This window comes from Rhinolophus hipposideros (genome assembly GCF_964194185.1).
Source record: "Rhinolophus hipposideros genome assembly, chromosome: 19".
NCBI classification, from domain to species: domain Eukaryota; kingdom Metazoa; phylum Chordata; class Mammalia; order Chiroptera; family Rhinolophidae; genus Rhinolophus; species Rhinolophus hipposideros.
Window position 1 is genome coordinate 39,769,805 of NC_138065.1, and position 23,190 is coordinate 39,792,994.

Sequence of the window (23,190 nt, forward strand, 5' to 3'; positions counted from 1 at the left end):
TAAACATATTCTATAATTATATTTTAAAAATAAATTCATTTGATTTTAAAGATATAAATTAAAAAAAATTTATATTGATCTGTAGTCTGAGTTCTCTTGACCAGTAGTTTCCAAATGCCACTCTGCAGACCAGATATATTAGAATCACTTAGGGGCTGTTAAAAATACAAACTCCCAGACCCTACCTTAGTCTAGCTAAACCCAAATCTTTGTGCCTAGAAATCTTAACGTTCTAGGTGATTCTAATTGAACCATAACCATAGCTCTAGTCTAGGCCCAACATGGAAGAGAAAGAACTTTCTGGTTAAGCAACCAAGAATGCAAGCTTGCCCCCTGGCGGTCACTTAAAAAGAAAGTGCAGGTACACAGCTCTTGGAATTCTCAAAGAACAAAGGGCACGCATATCAGATGTAATTCATACAATCATAGTATCTAAAGAGTGTAAGGGGTTTGAAAAGTCCTATAGTATATTTCCTTCTATTATGAGACCCAAATCTCCCAACAACATCCTTACACGTACCACAAAGACCTTCAAGCTGTTTCAGGCTTAGAGGATTTCATAATTGGGTAGAAACTGTGAATGACTTTTTAAAAATCATTAATTAATTCCTCTAGTGCCAGGTGGTATAAAGTCATTTTTAACCAAAGTCTTATGCCAAGTTATCATTTTTTTGTAAAACAGTTGTATGGAGTACTAGAAAAAGTAGAAACAGAGGTTAGATTTGAAAAGTAGGCATTATTGGGGAAGAGAAGACAATCCTTTATTCCAGTGGCTCTTACTTTTGTCCACTTTTTGTGACTTGATCATGAGTGACAATAGTAAAACGAGGTGTTGGTGGTGTTGTGTGGCTGGAGGACGTATGGGGCTATGGGCTCCACTGGCTACAAGGCTTTATAAATCTGCGATTATCTCCAAAACTATGAACACCTAGTCCTAGATTACGATGACCTCAATTTTAATGAAGCAGTTCTGACTGAAGAAGAAAACAATCATATGTACAACCAATGAAAACAAGAGTAAGTGGTAAAAATAAAATTTTAGCGTATCTTCTGAGCATGATAAAACAAAATGATGCTGTTTAAAATCTATTTGGATCTATTTTAGGAAAGCCAGCCCAGAGCAAAACACACACTTCACAAGGCCACTATGAATCATTTTAAGCATACTCAGGAAGTCTGAAGTTCAACATTAAAATCATTCAAACAGATAGTGTCTACAATGTCTACAACATGAACCGCATGCAAGTATCTCCTACCATCAAGACCCCAACGAATATGGAATGCTAATTGTTGTGGTGCCTCTTATAACTAAAAAGGATATATTGGGTATAGATACATCAAAAGCCCACATAACATAGGGAGACTGCTGAGATCACTGGTTATAGAACCATGCTTGGAAAATAGAAAGCAGTTCAAAAATTATAACTTCAAGGGACAAGAAATGACAATTGGAACCATGATGATTGCTGCATTCCTTTTAAAATATGGAAGCTTATTTTTGGACTAGTTTAGGTTAAGACACCTTGACATTATACTTCAGGAATTTAAAAACTTCCTTGTCAAATATAAAATTCAGAACATGAATAAATGGACTTTATTACCCAAAGAAAAATCATTCTGACAGGGTATGTATTTTTAAACCTCTCTGCACATATAGAATAGAATAACAACTCCACTATGCTATCTGAAGAAGCATATTAATAAAACAAATGTTTTAGAATTCCCATTGGACCGGATTTACCACAGGGCTTTACCACCACAAAACACAGACAATAGACACACAAAAAGTGATATTATCATGTTTGGTCCATGCCTTCATACCCTTATTTTGAACAGCATCAATGCAATTCTTTTACCCTTTTAGATCTATCTGGACTTTCCTTTAACCAAATTACCTTTGGAAATTGAAGCATGAATTTTAAAGTCCAATGTCTCTTCTAACTGGTTGTAGTCAGATTCCACAGAGGAAGCACGAAGTGTTTCTACCAAGAAAGGCATTCTCCCTCGCGCCTGATCATAGAAAACGGTGTGGTTCCAAGTGTATGGGACGCCGATGCCATCAATGGTGAACAGTCGGGTTGAGTAGGCATACAGCTGCCCAGGACCTGTTTGAACGTAGTCCTCTGTATAATCCTAAGAAGGACAATATTGAGATGAAGATCAGCATGACTCATCCTGCGGTATGAGATGCAAAATGAGGGGAAAAAAGCCTTGGGGGCTAAAAGTACATAGTTCTTTATAAAATTGTAATTCTACAGTAGTGTTCAGAAATAACATTGGAGCCTTTTAATTACTACATTAGTTTCATGATTTTACTGTCATAAATTATAGTTTAATAAAGGACTCAAAATTGTAGGTCAAGAGTAAGGGAAAGATGAGATAGGATGATTGTTATTATTTTTTAATTTCAGAAATTTTATGGATGATACACAAAAACTTTTAGACAAGAGTTAGTATTTTCTTTGTAGAAAATTAAACAAATGACTTAAATGAACATAAGCCATGATCTTGGTCCTGATAAGCCGGTCCTGATAAAACCACTAAGAATTTGTAAAGATTTGTCCCTGAAGATTTTTAAAAATTTATTGGGGTAGCATAGGTTAATAATATTATATAATTTTCAGGTGTACAAGATTATAATTCAACATCTGTGTACTCTATTGTGTGCTTCCCACCGAAAGTCTCCTTCATTTCCCTATATCTGGCCCCCTTTTACCACTCCCTTCCCCCAACCCCCATCCTTTTGGTAACCACCATTCTGTTTTCTGTATCTATGACTATGAGTTGTTTCTGTTTGTTTTATTAGTTTATTTGTTACTTTTTGTTTTATGTTACACATGTTAGTGAAATTATATAGTTTTTGTCCTTCTCCATGTGATTTATTTCACTTAGCATAATACTCTCAAGATCCATCCATGTTGTTGCAAATGGCAGTATTTCATCATTTTTATGGCTGAGTAGTATTCTATTATCTCTCTCTCTGTTTCTGTCTCTCTCTCTCTCTCTCTCTCTACACACACACGCGCACACACACACACACACACACACACCAGGGGTGCTAAAAAATGTATACACATGACTTGCATTCATCTTTGTTGCTGGTACATATTGAGTATGACAATTTTAATACAGTTTTTTCCTTTCTTAAAATGTGTATACATTTTTTTGGCACCCTCTGTGTAGCTCACATACTCTTTATCCTTTCATCTGTCGATGGACACTTATGTTGTATCCGTGTCTTGGCTGTCATAAACACAGATAGCCCTTTCCAACCTCAGTGGTTTATACATGTACTCCCCAAAGTGAATAAGGCAAACGACACAAGTTCTCTGCACTCTTCCTATGGCTCTCTGACTGCTACTTGTACCATTACTCTGATAAGCAGTGAAGACAAGTTATCTTGACATTTACCTTTACAGTGACTTCAGCAGGTGACTGAAGCTGTAGGACATAGCCACTCACAACGATATCTAACAGCAAAGCACCATCGGAATCCAAGCCCCGGGCAATATGAGTCATCCGTAAGATTTCTCCTGGGAATTACAATGCATTCATTTCATCAGCAAAAACTATATGGTTTGTGTAAGCACAGAGATTTACCTTACATTCCAGTTCAGCTGTTATTTTACCTAAAACTTGAATAAACATTGACAATAAGAGAATTAAATTAGCCCTTAGCCCCCAAATTAAACTTAGGTTTATTGAATTAAGTTTATCCTAACATCTCTTTTTTCACGTGGCAAAAATGTAGCATGTAATTATGTGAAGGATTCCACACTTCAAAATCATCAGCAATAGCTTATGTGAGAAGCGACAGACAGCTTCACTGCGCAGACTCGTTATAACCACAAGTCTGGCCACAGAGCTTTGTTCTTTCGGATTTTTCAAGAAGTAGCAAAGGAGCATCTTGGTAAGTGAAGGGTCATGAAGAAACCCACTTGTCTTCTGGGCTGATTCAAGCTGTGTCCTCCCTCAGCCCTTCTTCCTTAAAGGTCACTGCCATCGAGGCTGACCACCTTTGATGAGACTCAAGATGGAGATCTATAAAAACCTGTATGCAGTTGGAAAGAGCCATGAATAGCTAACACATATTCATTAAGACTAAGGATAAAGCAAAAAGACTTTAGATTTCCTTGTTTTCTTTACATGTTTTTGATAAAGAACCCCTATAAGGTATTCTAATTGAATCTCAGGTTCATACACAAAAGCCTTTCATTAATAGCAATGACTCATTTTCCTACTCTCGTTTTTAAAATCCACTCTAAGGATTTAAGGAAAAAAGATACAGAAAATAAGAGAAAAAAGTTTGTGGGTATAAAAATCACTATACTGTTTGAAAACATATGGCCTCTTAGAGACCCATGTCAGTAAAAATTTACAGGGAACTATGAAATTGCTTTTATATCATTTACGATAAGATTGTATCAAAAACTTTGAAATGATTCTCCATGGGAACATATAACGTATTTTTTTTCACCACCAACTTTTAAAAAGCAATCGTATTTTTTATAATAACAGAATATTAAGTTCAGCTGGCACTAACCAGTTGCAAATTCCACTTGGGTTTCTCTCTTGAAGACTGCATTAGTGAGGGTAAAGCCATTGACTGCTTCTCCTATTTCCTTTGCTGTTGTCCAATAAATGGGATTTAAAATAGAAACTATCTTTCTCATTGCTGCACCTATAGAAAAAAAGGATAAATAAGGTGACAAAGTACAATATTTACAGTTCATTGTTACTGTCTTCATAGCATGTTAGTCATAAGGATGAATCCTAAATAATATTGTATAACAAAATAAATACCAATATCTCATGTGTCTTTAAAGACTGTTATATCAGTCATTTAGTAGTAGCATCCTCTAGAAATTTTACGTGGACATAATAAGATTAAGAATAATATATACAGTTTTATAAAGAGGCTTATTAACAACTTGTTAATAAGCAAAGAGACTTACCAAGACTGCGAGGCACATTGGAAATTTTGGCATGTACTATTCTAGTATCAGAGGTAGGGCTATCTGTTACTGTGGCGTTAAGGAAAGCAATTCCAAATTCAACATCATTAATATTTCCAATAACACTTCCTCTGGCTCGCTGGGGCCCACCTATTGGGGGAAGAAAAACATTCCTGGATAAGGAAATAATTTCATCAACATGACAAGGGAAAAAAGAAGGCCAGTATTCAAAGATGCTACAACTCTTCTCTCAAACATTTAAAAAAGATCATATGACATCTGAATTTAAGAGTGTAATAAATAAACTTTCAAAACTCTCTACTCTCATGTAACACTCATCATCCCACATAAATCTAGGATCTTTCCAATCTATGCACATCATAACATTATTTCACAACCCAAAGAATACAATCAGTGCTCAGTCCCAAAGCCAAAATAAAGTGTGTGTTTGTTGATGGTGATGAAATAATGATAATAATGAGAGCTTATTGAGCATGTCATGCAATAGAGTGAGCACTTAATACAAGTTAACTCTTTTAATCCTATTAAAAAAATTCGATAAGGTAGTTTTAAGTAGCTACAGTTTGCAGACTAGGTAAAGTTCAGAGAAACCAAGTGACTCCCCTCATGACATAGCTAAGAGTTGATGGAAGGAGAATCTGAATACAGATGTGCTTGGCATCAAAACCCATGTTCTTTTATCTACTGTGTTTCCCCAAAAATAAGACCGGGTTTTATATCAAGTTTTGCTCCAAAAGATGCATTAGGGCTTATGTTCAGGGGATGTCATCCTGAAAAATCATGCTAGGGCTTATTTTCTGGTTAGGTCTTATTTTCGGGGAAACACGGTATTGCTTCCTTCATGAGAACACAGAGGAAAGGAGGGATCACCAACAAAACAGTTCCTATGCCTGTGACAGGTCACTCTTAGTATCAATGTGGCATATCTAAGGGGTATTGTTCAGTCTTGGTTCCATATCCAGGGCTTATCAAGTTCTTTACATTACTTCTTTACTAGAAAATGCTTAACTTGAGAAAAATTTGAGAAGGATATTGTTGTACTTTTGACAGTGCTGCAAAATTCATGCCAAGACAATTAGGTTGAAAAACAATTATAAAGTTTTCAAAAAAGCATCTCTACAGTAATTTTATGCCTTCTTCCCATTGTTCAACAAAATATATTGGTAACTATGACAGAATAGGTGGTTAATGACTGTTTCTTACATGAATTGCATACTTTAATAACGGACAAAAACATTGGGAAGAAGTTGATAGTGAAATTTATAAATATTTATTATTTGATGCCTTTTCATTGAATATATTTTAAAACAATCACTAGGTGTTTCAGATATTGTTATCAAGTATTATATACTGGGGAAAAATACAATTGTATTCAATCTCAGAGAAATCAATAAGTACAGTATGTCACGATTTTCATTTGTATCACTTTGATTATTAGTGAGAGAAAACCTTTTTTTCACATTGATTCAGTCTTCCTGTTCTGGACTACATTCATTTGTTCATCAAGTATTGAGGATACAATGGGAAGGAAGAGAAAAAAGACATGAGACCTGTCTTCATAGAACTTATATCTGAATAGGGGCGATAGATATTAATTAGAATTCTATAAATAAATGTAAAATTGAAATGTACTAATGTATAGATTTACTAGTCAGGGAAATAAGAAAAGAAAGTGAAAATTGAGTGGAGATCTGAAGAAAGTTTTCATCTTAACTGAGCCAGGGGAGGCAGGAGACAGGCTTTCCAGGCAGAGAAAACATGATGTGTCACCCTTCGGGGAGGTGGTCGCTTGCTAAATCTGACAGCGTAGAGAGTGATGGGAACCACACTGAAAGATGATACGGAAAAGTAGATAGTAGGGCCAATCAGAACCCAGTGGACCACTTTGGTTCTTATCTTTATTCCTAAGCCAGAGGAATAGAAGGATCACTAATTCACGTAGTTCTTTGGGTCATCATCCACAAGAGTGGCCTCCCATTGTGACCTTAGTTCCCTGTCTCACATAGGAACTTGAGTCGTGATGCTCAACAGATGTCTCCTGGTTCTGGCTACCTATGTGGAATTCTTGAAACTTTCTGCCAAACTCTGTAATCCAAACTGTCTGCCTATTTGGACTTACTTCTGTCACTGGGGTCCTGGAACCACCAGAGGCTGGGCTACAAAATGCCTCAACTGAAACTAGAATTGTTACCATGCTTACATGGTAGAGCCTCCAAATCTTTGGTAATCAGTTGATACGTTGAGAAGAAATGTTGAGCAGTTGATTGATAGACACTTACCTTTTTAGCTTGCCTACATCCTATAAATCTTTTTATAGGACTCCTTTCTCTTTCTGGGTCTTCTTGATTTCCAGGGATACTTTATTTCTAAAGCAACCTTAAAGCTTTAGAAAGTCCAGTCATTTCTCAACACTTCAACAATGTGAAACTGTCCTTGTTGGTCTTCTTATAGCCCTTAGAAAGTCTGTCCTCTGAGACAAGTGCCCTTAGTATTATTCACCATTTCTTAGGACTCCAGCAAACTCTTTCTAAAGGCTCATGTGTTCTAGAATTCTGACTTTATTCCTTCTAAATTTTTACATTACTTGCAATATCTGGCCATGTTGCATGACTTGATTTATGGCAGTTGAACTCTCCCTAATCTTTTTTCTCGAACTGAACTGGCCTCTATTGTACTTTCCACACTCATGTTCTCCATATTTCCATCTGTGAAATAACAGCCTCCAATTGTGTATTTCTGTTAGATATTCTGTTTCTGCCCCACCCTCATTTTTTAGCCTGGTTTTCCCTGCTCTTCCACTCCCTTTTATCCTTCAGGCCCAGGACTACTATTTATAGCTGTGAAGACCATCTCCTTTTATAAGGGAGCCTGGAAGAGGGCAAATAGAGGCCAAATTCCAGCCATGAGCTTTGGAGTAGAGCTGTAATAAGTGGGGGGGGGGGAGTACATTTTTCCTAATTCTTCGTCCCAGAATTGACACTGTTTTGTAATTCGTGGGTTCAGAGTGACACGCTTTTTAATTTGCAGAAAGGCTATAAATGTGCTAGCAATGGTTCTGCCAAAGTCTAACATAGTTACCTACCTGGGCATGCTTGTATATTGCATCTGGATACCTGAGTAGCATCTCCTGGACAGGGGCGACCACCTTTGGATGGCTCTGGATTGTTGCATAGCCGTTTTCGGGTCTTTTCGCCTCCTCCACAAGAGGCAGAACACAGGCCCCAACTATGCCAGTTTCCCCAACTTCCATCCACTGTGAACAAGCATGGACTGGTCAATATTAATAAATCGTTCTTACAATTTACACTTAGGGTGACCCTGCCTATACAACTTTCATTTCAAGATCTGAGAAGATGGTGCTGCTAAAATGAACACAAAATAAAATGCTTTATTTGCTCTTCTGCCAGGAGTCAGGGAGCTTACCAGGACACATATCAGTGTTGCATCTCTGGATCTGGGAGTCTGACCCCCCACAAGCTCTTCCTCCGTGGGAGGGTCGAGGGTTGTCACACGTGCGGTACTGCCGCGTCTGCCCTCCACCACACGACCGACTGCATATGCCCCAGCCACTCCAAGGACTCCAGTTACCATGAGCTACAATACAGAACCATTGGAAAAGTGCTAAACAATGACATTCATCCAAAAAGTATAAAAAGACTCTCCCCAGGAACTGAAGAAACATACATATCTGTAAATAGACAACTTCCAAAGGTAGATGGTGTAGCTGTTGTTTTGACCAGAAACTGGGTATATATTCCAGTGACTGTGCAATTCCATTTAACATACATTTATTGAGTCTTATAGTGTCCCTGAAGGGTATGAATAAGACAGGTCTCTGCTCTTGATGAGTCAAGATTATAACATTCAAGATACCATGGATTCAGATGTTACTAGGGTCTAAAAATCTAGTTTGGTGACTGAATTAAGGCAGAGAGCTGCCTGCTTGTCTCCATAAAAAAACTATCAACATCATTTACAGTTAGTATGTAAGTAAAGTCAGTCGTCCTTGCCCTGTGCAGCTGGTCCTATAGAGAAAACAAAATAGGACACAGCCCCTGGCCGTAGAAATCAATCACATCTATGGAATTATAGAGACATAACAGCAAACCAGACAACATGTTGATGTCCTAAATGAAAGGTAGATGAATCGAGGAACAGAGTAGTATTACTTTAAGGACTTAAAGCCACAATGGAACTTTAAGAAAGTATAATGTTGACTCACTATTTCCAACACTCACTTGGACAAGGGTCATTATGGCAAAAATCACTCTGGACATCACTCCCTTCACATTTGTTTCCTCCATACTGTGGGACAGGATCAGAGCAGTCCCTTGTTCTCTGTCTGGCCCCTCCTCCACAGGACACCGTACAGGTACTCCAACTGGCCCAAGTGGCCCATTTCCCATGAACTGGATGGAGGAAAAACATATGTGCTCTGTTACTATTTAAAAATGACCGCTTATGAGCTTTTGTGTCTTCATTTGTTTGTCTTGTTCCTTTGTTGTTTTCCATTTTATATATCACACATCAGTGAAATCATATGTTTCTCGACTATCTTTAATTAAAAAAAAAAAGACTGGTTAAACCCTGGGCACTGTTAGGTTGAGTGATTTCCTTATTAACATTAATTCTTGTGGACATACTGCCTACATAAAAGGTAGATGTTAATTTACGAATGGTATTAACATTGTATTTCTCTTACCTGGACAGTGTCTTTCATTGCAAACTTGCATCTGTGTTTCTGCTCCATCACAGTAGGAGCCATCAAATGATGGTGGTGGGTTATTGCACAGTCTTGTTCTTGTCTGGGTACCTTTTCCACAACTTCTGCTGCATGTGCCCCAAGGCTGCCAAGTGCTCCATGCTCCATGAACTACAAACAGCCCAAGAGACAAAGTTTCAAGTCACAGAACCATATTTTTGGAAAAAAAAAAAAAAGGATATAAGTAAATTAACCCAATAATGAGTTCAATGAGTCCAGAATCTAAAAATAATTAAAATTGAACCAGAGAAAACATAAATGATGTTCTTCCTTTCTTCTTCAGGTTAGATTTTCATGGTAATTACTGTCTATAGGGAAATTCAGAAAGCTACCTAATGCCAAAATAAATGATCTTAATGCTTAAAATTATCCAAAGGGCTATTTTATTAAAATAAATTTAATCAAACTATCATATGTAAATGCAATCTGAGTTTTGAAATCCTATTTGATTTCAAATATTCAAGTATTTGATTGTGCTCTGTGCTTTGGGGGAAATGGAAGGAACCAGAAGCTTAGGAGCAGGGCTGTATAACAGATCGAGATGCAATTACGGATAATACAAAGGCTTCCACAATGATAACTTGTACCCCAGACTGCAAGACCACATCTTTCAGTGGCCTGATTCAGTTTCATATTTAAAAATGCACTTGGCTTATTTTAACAACATGATGATTTGCACAGTTATAACTCTTTGAAAAAAGTTTCTCCATTACATAATGTTCATGAATTAAAAGTTCTGAATAACACTCTCACCTGCTTCCGAAACAACAGAAAAAATTGACCAGTATTTTCCAATGAGTTATATTAAAGCCCTCCATTTATTAACTAACATATTACACAATCTAACCGCAAGATTGGAACAACCTTATGTTTCTTACCAGGTGCAAGGGCTGGGAATTAACATTATGGTTTCTCTTATGCATAAGTCAGGATCAGATCACATTTTTGCTTTAAACGTAGTTTCTAGATGTGGGGCTCATAAAGTATGTTTTTATTGTTACCCAGTTTGATCAAGATATAAACCAAAATAGGGCCTTAAGGCCAGTGTCTGAATAGTCTCTTAACCTATAAGACACCAGAAGAATACGTTGAAAACCAAGTAATGAAATTATCACTTGGCTGCCTTGTTTAGAAAACATTTTAAAACACGTCTTTCATTTTCTTTTCATTAACTGTTTTCTAATTGAGTTCAGTACACATCCCTGTACTTTGTAGATACAGGCAAACAGAGTTATTTATTTTAGCTGACAAGAATTTGCACTGAAATGTATTTGAATTAACTCAAAAGGAAAGAAGAAAGCCTTTAAATATGTGGCAGATATTACTCAAAACTACTTCTTTATTTTATTTATCTAAATTTATTGGGGTGACATTTGTTAGTAAAATTATATAGATTTCAGGTGTACAATTCTGTATTACATCATCTATAAATCCCATTGTGTGTTCACCACCCAGAGTCAGTTCTCCTTCCATCACCATATATTTGATCCCCCTTACTCTCATCTCCCACCGCCCACCCCACTTACCCTCTGGTAACCACTAAACTATTGTCTATGTCTATGAGTTTTTGTTTCTCATTTATTTGTCTTGTTCTTTTGTTGTTTTTGGTTTATATACCACATGTCAGTGAAATCATAGGGTTCTCTGTTTTTTCTGTCTGACTTATTTCACTTAGCATAATACTCTTAAGATCCATCCATGTTGTCACAAATGTTCCTATATCATCTTTTCTTACCACCAAATAGTATTCCATGGTGTATATATACCAAAACTACTTCTTTATTAATTCAGATAGTAGATGTTCATAGTCCTTGTATTTGGACTATGTGATCTAAAAAAGTATGCTGTTCCAATTATTTTCATGCTCTATTTTCAAGGCTGTTGGTTAATGAAAGCCCACACCTCTTACAATATAATGTCTTATAGCATAGATGCACTTTTTATTAAATGATTATAATTGGGCGATGTTTACTCATTTATTATCTACGTAGTTTCTATTACATGTAAATAGAGGTTTTTAGCAGAAGACCTTTAATTTTTTTCATCAATACATGAAACCTTAACCAGATTGAACTTCATGACATAAAATGTGACAGAGTTGAAATGTTTCTTCTACATGAATGGAATGATAAAAAGAAAAAAGGGTGAATAGTAATGGAAACCAGAGAAGGCATAAAACATCATGGTGTTTAAATAATACCAAAGAAGACAACTATGGGGGAATTAATATATAAGAAGAATGAAAACTAGAACAGGTAAATTTATTGTTACTCTACATTGCAGTTCTGATTCTGGAAAGGCAATAGAACAGGGTGCTAAGGGGCATAGGTTCTGGCCCGAATACCCTGGGCCTGGCGAATAACAACGTTTATACCTTTACTAACTGAAATCCCACATGAGTTCCCAGGCTTCTGTGTGCCGAGTCTATAATCTGCAAAATGTGGATAATAAAAGAATCTACCTTACTAGGATTAGGGTGAGGAATAATGAGTTTACAGATGAAAGGTGCTTGGAACAGTGCAGGACACACTGTAAGTACTGCATACTGGCGAGCTAAGATATGAGCTAGTATGGCCATTCTTCACTCAAAGTTCTCAATGACTTTCAGAAAAGATTTCTAAAAATGCTCATTCTTTAAGTCTTCTGTAAGAATATATATACAATATATTATTTTGATGTACAAAATTATATATCAATAACTATATGCATTTACATGTATATATGTATGTATGTGTAGATATGTATATAAGTATATGATGACAATGACTCTTAACTGGCAGCAGAATGGCACACTCCAGAAGATTCCAATCTTTTTTAGGGGAAGGATTGGCAGTTTGAAAATACTATTCTAACTGGGACGGAGAAAGGACAATGTAAGCCTAAAACATTATTTTGCACCAGAAAGTAAGGAAGTGTTCACAGAATCAAGGACACTTACAGACATCATGTAGATCCTCATTCTGTAGCTATTATAGTTGACAAACTGTGTCAAGATTGCTGTAAGCAGGTATTTTTGGCTTTTTTACGTTATATATTACGCTACTATAATTAGCTTTCTAATTCTTCAAGATTGAAAAACTTTGGCTTTTGGTTTATTTTCTTTAGGGCTTTGTGGCGGTATTTTGCTTTTGCAATGGAGTGGAAGTTCTGAACTGCAAAACGAGATACCCGGGATCTAAGTGAATAGACGTGAGACTCATCAGATTGACTTGGTTTCAAATCTCGATTCACCCACTGTTTACTAGCTATGTGATCTCAGTGAATTACGTATGATATATTTTCTGGATCTTAGTTCCTCATCTGTACAATAGGATGCAATACCCAATGCAGCGGATAACTATCTCATTTTGGTCTGCCAACATCCCTGTTTTTGACCATCTCAGTTACGGTGTCTCTCCCAGTGATCTGTACCACATCAACTCTGTTGTATTCTGTATGACATTACCTGCTTATCATCCTAATTCTAGCAACCAGAACAGTGCCTTGAGTTTAGAATGAGTGCTCAATAAATATGTTCTGGATGAATGAATGAATGAATGAATGAATGAATGAATGAATGAACAGCCACTCTTCTATTCCATATGATTTCTTTCAGGCTGTCAAACAAGGAGCCCTGACCCTCTTGACACACTGTCGGCAAGTAGCTCAAATTGACTATCAAAGTATCCTCCTGAACTTGAGTTCAGAGGTGAACCTGGGATCCAAACAAAATCAAACAGGGTTCTTTCTCAGAGGCTAATATAAATTCTGAGGGAGAGAGTAACTCTTTGTCTTCTAGGCCTTAGGTTATAAGGCCCCTGTGAGCAAGTAGCTGCCAGCAGCTCATTTTTTCCACCACATGGAAAGAGTTTAAAGGAGGATAAAGCCAGAGGAAAGCAGAGATGAGAGATGGAAAACATACTAGTAAAAACACTGGCCAAATCCTTGGATTCAGTCATACGTGAAAGTAGAATTTTTCTACTTAAGCTTACTTTGATGTTTGATTTGTCACTTTAATCTGAAAGAGCCCGAAAATACCTATGCTGTAGGGTTGTTTCACAAAGTCAAAAGCAACATGTATATAAAGCACCTAGCACGGTTCCCAGCACATGATAGGTGTTTAGTCGAAGGTAGCTATCATTTTTTTAACCCTCACTAATTCTGTGCTTCTGGGAAAGTCTTTAACCTCTCTAGGTTTTATTTTTCTCACCTGAAAAATGAATGGCTGGATTAGATGTTACTTAAGGTCCTCGTTACCTCTAAAATTTTATGACTTTGTAATTAGTTATGTTTTCTTTACATGATTCAAAATACACCCCAATTTGGAAGCTTTTATCATGTTCATTAAATCAGGGATCTTACTTAACATTGACTAATGTATCTCCAGAAATTTACCCATGAGACAGAACTAAGAACACAGAGAATGAACACATTTCAGGGTAGCAGCCATAACATCTTTTCACAATGAAGAACAAATGGTAATTATAACCCCTTTATAGGAGTTAAAAATACAAAAGCTTTGCTTATGGGTAGATTCTCACCTGGGCAAGGCCTAATGTTGCACATGATTATTTCCACAGTGCTTCCTTCACATGGCCGCCCACCATGTTGAGCTGATGGATTATTGCAAGTTCTGGTCCTGGTTCGGTTGCCACGTCCACAGCTCCTTGTGCATTCTTCCCAGGGGCTCCATTCTGACCAGCTACCATCCACTATACGAAGGTGAAACATTATACCAGCAGATATATTTCAACTGAAAATACTAATACTGGGACTAATACTCATTGTTAGAGTACAAACATGAGTATCTATTGAACACATGCCTATGCATTGAATAAAGAAATGTACCTGGACACAGCTTATGTTGACAGTTTCGCATTTCTGAATCTGACCCTTGACATGGCTTGCCGCCATTGGCTGGAAAAGGGCTGTTGCACAGACGACTCCTCTTTTGGATGCCTTTTCCACAGGTGACACTGCAAGATCTCCAGGCAGACCACTGAGAAAATCCACCATGAACTGCAAATAAAACATTGTACTTTGTCTCTGCTTTAGTAAATAAACAAAAAATGGCAAGTTGGATTTCATTTAAGATATGCACTATGTCTAGAGCTAAATCTGTAACTGCTGAGAAATTGCTTATGGAAGCTCTCCTTTATTTTTTTAACATTGAAGCATGAGACAAGAACTTCAGTTTAGAGTTTCTTCCCAGTTTCAATCATGACTCGCTTGGATATGGCTGCTGAGTTAGCAACCAAGAAGTTTATACTGTTTACCTTTTGAACATAAGTCATTCTTTAAAGCCAAATATATGCATTGATTTCTGAGAATAAATTTGAGTTCATTTTCAATCAAAAATTCAGTTTGGGATTTTGAACTATTAACTTGGTATTTTTCAGCTCTAATCTGTATTGTTGTTAGTCCCTTCCATGTGTAAATTGTGATGTGGTTTTGGGCCCATTTCTATAACTTAGGAGTATCTTCGAAGTAAAGGAGATTTGGACTAACATGCTTAACAACTTTTATGATTTGAGTTGCCCCAAGTGATGTCTAATACGAATATCCCTCCGATCTCACTCACCCTGGACTGTAACCGGTACTCTGACTAGGACAGAACCCATCAAGTTTCGAGCAACACATTCATATTCAGACGTATCTTCTTTCTGAGCAGCAGTAATATACAATGAGTTGTTGGACAGCACATTAACTCGGTCATCCCAGGGGATAGAGTGTCCTTGACGGGACCACGTGATGGTTGGATGAGGCTCTCCAGCTGCCTGACAATTCAATATGATTTTGCCACCAGCATTAATAACAGTTTCTACTGGTTCAAGAGTGATAATAGGAGGACCTAAAGGAAAAAAGCACATAGTGTTTCTTAGTTTTTGTGGAGTTATAGTAACATTTTTATCAATAGCATATAGTAACGTTATTTTGAAAAAAGAAAGCTGATTAGTTTATAAAATACTGTAGCTTCTCAACTACTATGGTTGTAATTGCCATTGATAGAATTCTCATAGCTCTGGTTTATGTAGTGAATGTCAAAAATTTTAAATCTCTAAGTAGATTAGCCTACAGCATGGGCTCTGCAGTCATGTTTTCTGAATTCAAATTCTGCCTCTACTACTTACTACTTCTCTGAGACTTTGTGACCTTACAAATGGTGCCTAATTCAGAGGATTCTTGTTAGACTCCATTAAGATGATATAAACACAGCTCTTTGATGAGATAAGCACACAATATTATTTGCACTGTTATCATTGCTATTTTTGTCTGTTTTACATGGTAAACATTAACGTCTTCCCCTTACATCATTTTTAAAGTTAAAAGTCATCATTAACTTATTCTTTCATTATTGGTCATCATTCATTTAGTCAATAAACATATATTGAGAACCTACTATTTGCCAGGCATTGTGTTAGATGCTGAGGGTACAGAGATAATAGATATAACTTCTGGTCTTAAAAAGCTCACAGTCCATTGATAAGATGGAAAAGTAACTAATTATTTATCAGTGCTATAAGACACTTACAGAATTTAGTAATAGAATAAGTAGAATAAAATAAAATAAAATAGGATAGTGTCGGTAAATGTGTGATGATATGGGAGCATAAACAACAGTAGCTAAATAAATCAAACAAAAGCATGTCACTGGAAATGGAGAGAAAAGGGAATACATTCAAGAATTATGAGGAAAGTAGGAATGGTAGGACTGTGTCGTTAAATAGGATGGGGTACCTGGAGGAATTGATGGCTACAGGGTTTTAACTTGGGCAACATAATGAGTGTTGGGCAATTCAACAGAACATAGCAGGAAGAACAGATTGGTTGGGGGCGGGGGAGTAAGGAATGATGATTTGCATCCAGTTAGAACTGTTCAACTTGCGGTATCTGTGGAACATTGATGTAAAGCTGTCTAGATGGAAAGTGAATATTCATATCTGGAGCTCAGAATAACGATAGTGACTAGAACTATAGACTTGTGAGTCTTCCATGAGTGGATAAGATTGCTTCAGAAGTGAGTCTAAAATGACAGGAAGAGGGCCAAAGACAGAAACTACTGCAACACTATTATTTAGGAGATGGACAGGAGACAAGCCTATAAATGATGCTAAGAACTGATCACTGAGGTAGGGAGAAAACAGTATCCTGACAACCAACAGAAGGCATTTCCAGAAGGAGGGGGTAGTGAATGCTATCCATAGTGGATGACAGTGGCTCAAGTGAAGTCATTTTAATGACTGTAAAAGGAGTTGTATATACCTGCTGACAGAATGTTTATCTTTATAGTGGTCTACAGTCCAAGCAAAATAGAATGTAAAAGACTTCATGTGGTACAAGAAGCTAGACTGGATTTTCAGAAATGGGTAAGATTATGTACATGAGAAAGGAGTCCACTTGGAGAGAAGAAAATGGCATGGAGATTAGCTTTGAAAGGATGATTCATCCTGTAGCAAACAAGGTTTTAAATATTTGGTTAAAATCTTCAAAGAAAATCAGGAGGGTTTACAATTGAATAGGAAAGCAAAGGGGAGCTTGTATATTCTTGAAGGAACATGACTGATGAAAACAGTGTTTTAGTGGGCTTGAATTGACAGGTGGGATGATTATTTACTCAATGAGAGGTAATGGATATCAGATAATTCATGGTGATGGCTACATATTTTAGATTGAGAAGTGTATGTGGAATAATAGAACGTAAAACAAAAATAAATAAAACACAATAAAATGTGTTTTATTGTGATATTAACATGCTATAATAGTATTTTATGTAAAGGTATTACTGACATATCTTTCACAAAAGTAATTTCATATGAAATTTGAATCTCTCAGTGAGAGTCATGAATGCATTAGTCATACAAATGTCCACATCATCCTACACAATTGCTTTCATACTTGGTGTCTACATTAATCTCACTTTCGAAACTTTCATGGCTGGCTGGGGCTGTTTTTTCTCTCCCAGTGTTCAGATTACACTATGTATTCAATAAACTATTGCTGAATAAAGTAAATACCTCAGATTAATCACTCAACAATAAAGGACAACATACTGACTAAATGAGCTCATTTGCTCATATTATTATGGTCAAAGAAAATGTCAAATAAAACTCAGAATCTTAAGTTAGACACCATATTAGAGCACTTCCAATTGCACATAAGGCTATAAATTAATTGGGCAATACAATTCCTCATATACATTTTTCAAGGTTGAATTAACTCCACCAGTCATATAATGATCAGTTAAATATGGACATTTTATCCAAATGAAGACATTGCTTCCGGTGCTTTAATCTTAATTTTAAACAAATCTGATTTTTGTTTTTTTCATTTATATGTATTTAAATGAAGTTATTGTCAGTATGTATAAATGAGCTAATCTGATGTATCCTGTCTTAGGCAGGGTCAGTGTAATATTCTTACAGGAAAGATTAATTGTGTGACGCTCTACCTACATTCACCCAACAAAAAGGGGAGGAGTGTTTCATAGAAATGACACTTATTTGGGAAATGTGGCATATTACATCCTCCTCTTGTTGAGTTATAACTCACACTAGCAGATTAACATTTCTGGAAGGCTCTGTAGTAAAGAAACTTGATACATAAGCGGGGGCTTGGCCTATAGTGGTGCTCTTTATATGTTTAATACTTGAATGAACTTTGTTTAAACTATTTTTTCTCAGACTTATTTGACCATGGAACTCTAAGTTTTTCCTAATAACATCCCACAAGGTTATCATTTGACGAATATGTACTTAGCAAGATGTGGAAACAACCAATGTGTCTGTCAATGGAAGAATGGATAAAGAAAATGTGACACACACACACACACACAATGGAATATAATTCAGACCTAAAAAAGAAGGAAGTACTGCTATTTGAGACAACATGGATAGACATGGAGGGCACTATGTTAAGTAAAGTAAACCAGACAGAGACAAATAATGTGTGGTATCACTTATATGTGGAATCTTAAAGGAAAAGAAAAGTTGAACACATAGATACAAAGAGCAGATTGGTGGTTGCCAGGAGCTAAGGGGTGGGAGAAATGGGGAGATACTTGTCAAAGGATACAAACTTTCAGTTATAAGATTAATAAGTTCTGAAGATCTAATGTATGGCAAGGTGACTACAGTTAATAATACTGTATTGTAGGCTTGAAATTTGCTAAGCACATAGACCTTAAGTGTTCTTACCAAAAAAATCAAACCAAAACAAATGGTATTGTGTAAGGTGATAGATGTGTTAATTAACTGATTGTGACTGTCATGTTACAACACATACATGTATCAAATCATCACATTGTACACTTTAAATATATACAATTTTGTTTGTCAATTTTATCTCAATGAAGCTGGAGGAAAAACACTCTCTTAGATACTTTAAAAATATCTATCAAATGTTAAAAGTCTTAAAATTTTTTTCAAATGTTAAAGTTTGGCAAATAGCTGTTAGTAAATCCTAGTCTATAGCACTTCTCAATAGTGAGTGAAGACAATGTAAATTCATCCCATTAAATACTGAGCCTATTCACAAAATAGGTTGGTTTGCTCAAATTCTCAACTCAGTGATGGTGTCCCGGGGTCAGCCCCTGAAGTGGTTCTGGAGACTGTCCAATGGGCTACTGGAGTCTTTCCTGTTTTTCTAATTACAAAATCTCTGTCTTCCAGTGGCTGATTCTGAGGGGCTTCATCATGAACGTGATAATCCTGCCCAGATCGTACAGTTTGAAAAAAACATTTTACATTTTACAATTTCATGGAAGATGGAGTGCAACTGACTTGGAGCACTTTTGAGTTCATTTACATTAGTCTTTACTTTTAATACATATTTTGAAAATGCCATAAAATAGCGTCTTTGTAAGTAAGTTAGAAGAACTGTGATGAATTATAAGAAGGATAGTCGACTGAACATACTGCAAACAAACAAAAAAGACTCTGTCACCAAACCACTGATCTAGAATTGCATGTGCCAGATAAAATAGAGAAAAATAATCTGGGCAGAACTGTATCAGCCTTATGCTTGATAACAATTACTCCATCGTCAGCAGAACATTCAAGTACAGACACTCTGAGAGTTACCATTAATGTATTTGCTATAAAGTGAAGAAAAATGAACATTTCTCATTAGGCAACATTTCTTAAAGCAGGTGTTTCATTAGATATTTAAAAAATTAAATGTATTGGGTTGACATTGGTTCATAAATTGAATTAGAATTGAATTAAGCAGCTTACTCTGCAGAGTCAGACTCATGCTACGCTCTACCACTCCCGCTTCATTGGTAGCTACACAGGTATAGTCACCAGCATCTTCATTCTATGGAAATAAGCAGTTGATCACAATGTGAGCTTACAGAACAGGGAAAATAACTTTGGTCACGGTGTCTAGTCTACATGACCTTTCCTTTGTGAGACGGCATTTTAATGCAAATAGAAAAACCCGCACGTATTTACCCTCATAGTTTCAAAAAAAGAACAAAAAGAAATTCCCAGCCAAAATTTATTCAGCTTATCATTGCTCTCTGGGAATAATAACTGCAAGGATACCAAAGCAAAAATAACATTTTATAATTGTCTATCCAAAATCATCTTATTAAAGAAAATGGGGCCAGCCCGGTAGCTCAGGCAGTTGGAGCTCCATTCTCCTAACACCGAAGGCTACAGGTTCAATTCTCACATGGGCCAGTGGGCTCTCAACCACAAGGCTGCCTGTTCAACTCCTCGAGTCTCGCAAGGGATGGTGGGCTGCTCCCCCTGCAACTAGCAATGGCAACTGGACCCGGAGCTGAGCTGCGCCCTCCACAACTAAGACTGAAAGGACAACAACTTGAAGCTGAACAGCATCCTCCACAACCAAGATTGAAAGGACAACAACTTGACTTGGAAAAAAAAAAGTCTTGGAAGTACACACTGTTCCCTAGTAAAGTCCTGTTCCCCTTCCCCAATAAAATCTTTAAAAAAAGAAAAAGAAAAGAAAATGGCAGATGTTATTCTTACAGTTTCTTTAACAAGCATTAAGATAATCAGGACAAATTAAAAAATATTGAGTTCTTTCTAATGGAGGTTATTTAATAAAAAAGAAAAAACAATTAGCTTGGCCTCTATCTAGAGAGCTTGAAATTTAGGAGAGAAAGTGAAAAACTAATTTACTGGTAATTATAAAACACAGAATGTAATTCACAAATTTATATGTATATGGTAGAGAAATAAGTACTATATGAGTTTAGATGTGGTGACTAATCAGAGTCACAGATTTCACTGAAGTTCTTGTGAAAAGAAGAATTCTGGCCTCGTTAATAGAAACATTAAGTCAAAAAAGGGAAACTGAATTGCAGAAGTAGAGGAGTGTAGGAGAAAGAAGACAAACGTTGATTTAGATGTTTAATTGGGTGTCAATGTATTATCCAAATAGAAATTTTTATTTGGATAATACATTGGGAACTGCAAATGGAAGTTGGATGAATGTCAGGGTGGAGGATAGATATTTAAGAATCGGAAATTGTGTGGTGTAAAACTTATTAGTATGAACATATTAGAAGAAGTACCAAGAACTTCATAGGTATAACAGTGATATTAACGTTTGTGTAGAGCAAAAGGGGTAGGGAGCGTAATGAAGAAGCATGAAATTCATTAGCGTTACAGCAGCTAAAGGTAGATATCATCTCAAAATTGAACGGACAATTAACAACATCTAACATTGAAATAAAACCGAGCATAATAAAAGACTGAGAGTGGTCATTGGATTAGGTGGTTAGATCGTACATTTTAATTAATTCAACAATGGGTTAACAAATTACCCCTATGTAGTCTAGTTGAGAAATTTTTAGATAAAACATCTTATTCATTTGACCCTGAAATTAGAATAACTTAAAGCACCACTCATTTTCTATATTACTAAAAGTTTTGGAAAGCCTAATATATAGTTACAGCTTAGTGGTGAAAAGTATCCTATAATTTATTTGTAATTCTTCAATTTTCTTGTTCTGAAACAGATTTGAGGAAGTTATCTACTGATGCTAAATAATAGGTCAATGATCGAGAACAAAGCAACAAAATTATTTTATTGTTCCTACTTCTTTGAAAGGGCTAAAAATCATCAATTTGAACCACTGTTTCTGTTTTTTTTTTTTTTATAAGAACCTATTGACTCAGACTTCATGACTTAAATAAAACTGCAAGAGAAACATTCCCCATATATGGCTCCTATGGAAAGCCATCAAAGCACAATCGACAATTCCAGTGTGACTTACCACAGTGCCATAAATGGCCAGAGAGCCATTGCCAAGTTGACGGATTCTGTGGTTAATTTCAATGTCCACTCCCTTTCTGCTCCACTGGATGGTTGGGGCAGGATCTCCTTTCACCTCACAATTCAGAATTGCATTACCACCAAGTGGTTCAATCCAGTTAGAAGGGTAATCACCTTTAAAGACTGGAGGTTCTGGAAAATAACAGAAGACAAGTATAAGTAAAAGGAAGCTTTGACAACTTTTTCATGATTTTGACTTTGACCTATTTAGAAAGATCATTTAGTGAAGAAGGGGAGGATAAAGCCACTTTTGAACCCCATACTTTTTCCAGAATCAAATGCTCATGCTAATCAACTAGGTAAGTTCATCAGTGTCAATAATCTAAGCAGATGATTACACTTAGTGCCAGATGATCTACTTATTGCTTACCTACTTTTATTGAGTTGTTGGTAATTTTCTATTTCTTGTGAATTTGTACATCTGTGAAATAGGGACTAAATGAATTCATAAACTAAACTTATAGTATATTACTATGTAATAAGGAAGCAAAATACAAACCACTTATAAACGCATTATAAGTTAAAAATAGTGCACTTGTACCTACCTTTCACATAAACAAATCCAATTGCCTTCACAAAACCAACGCTGTTCTCTGCGCTGCACACGTAAGTACCTGAATCTTCTTTTGACACCCTTTCAATAACAAGTTCACTGTGTCCATTCACACTGTCAAAGTGGGCTGAGAGAAACAAGTTAGGAAACAACACAAATGCCTCTCAGTCACCTGGGAAAATAACACAACAGCTCAGTGTTTGGCGTTAGATTTATGGGTTGGCCAGCAACTGAACCAGAGATCTATCTCATCACAACCTTGGGGAAGAAAGCCTTTTCCGCAGACTTCTTCTTCTGAGCTATTTGCTATGTCTATAGATGCTTGTTTGAAGAATGAAAAACAGCAGAAGGAATAGGAAAAGAGAATGAAAACAAATATCTTTTAAAATTAGTTTAGATTGAAAGTACACCTTTCATCTCAAAATGATGCCTAAATCTGGCTCATAGTCTCTCTGGGTTTCAAAAATCTTTCATTCAGAAATACAATATTTTCCATTTAATTGATTTCACCACTGTCTTTCCTCTCAAACAATTTACATCAAAAACATGTAAACTTTTTCATTGTAATTCAACTAGCTTGGCAAGGCAGAGGAGATGTCATGAAAACATACGCC

At 36.3% G+C, this 23,190-nt stretch overlaps 1 protein-coding gene across 1 annotated transcript in view; it reads right to left on the minus strand.

Moving 5' to 3' along the window:
* The window catches only part of HMCN1 (hemicentin 1), a 398,907-nt gene that overhangs the window by 27,416 nt on the left and 348,301 nt on the right, over window positions 1-23,190 (minus strand). Inside the window, exons 84-97 of the mRNA XM_081026514.1 lie at window positions 22,569-22,703; window positions 21,965-22,155; window positions 19,950-20,031; window positions 15,299-15,568; window positions 14,566-14,736; window positions 14,259-14,429; window positions 9,679-9,849; window positions 9,215-9,385; window positions 8,400-8,570; window positions 8,059-8,229; window positions 4,956-5,105; window positions 4,544-4,681; window positions 3,412-3,533; window positions 1,896-2,133 (exon numbers count right to left, since the gene is read on the minus strand). Coding sequence (XP_080882640.1) covers window positions 1,896-2,133; window positions 3,412-3,533; window positions 4,544-4,681; window positions 4,956-5,105; window positions 8,059-8,229; window positions 8,400-8,570; window positions 9,215-9,385; window positions 9,679-9,849; window positions 14,259-14,429; window positions 14,566-14,736; window positions 15,299-15,568; window positions 19,950-20,031; window positions 21,965-22,155; window positions 22,569-22,703 — 2,352 coding nt within the window. The remainder of the gene's footprint in view (window positions 1-1,895; window positions 2,134-3,411; window positions 3,534-4,543; window positions 4,682-4,955; window positions 5,106-8,058; window positions 8,230-8,399; window positions 8,571-9,214; window positions 9,386-9,678; window positions 9,850-14,258; window positions 14,430-14,565; window positions 14,737-15,298; window positions 15,569-19,949; window positions 20,032-21,964; window positions 22,156-22,568; window positions 22,704-23,190) is intronic.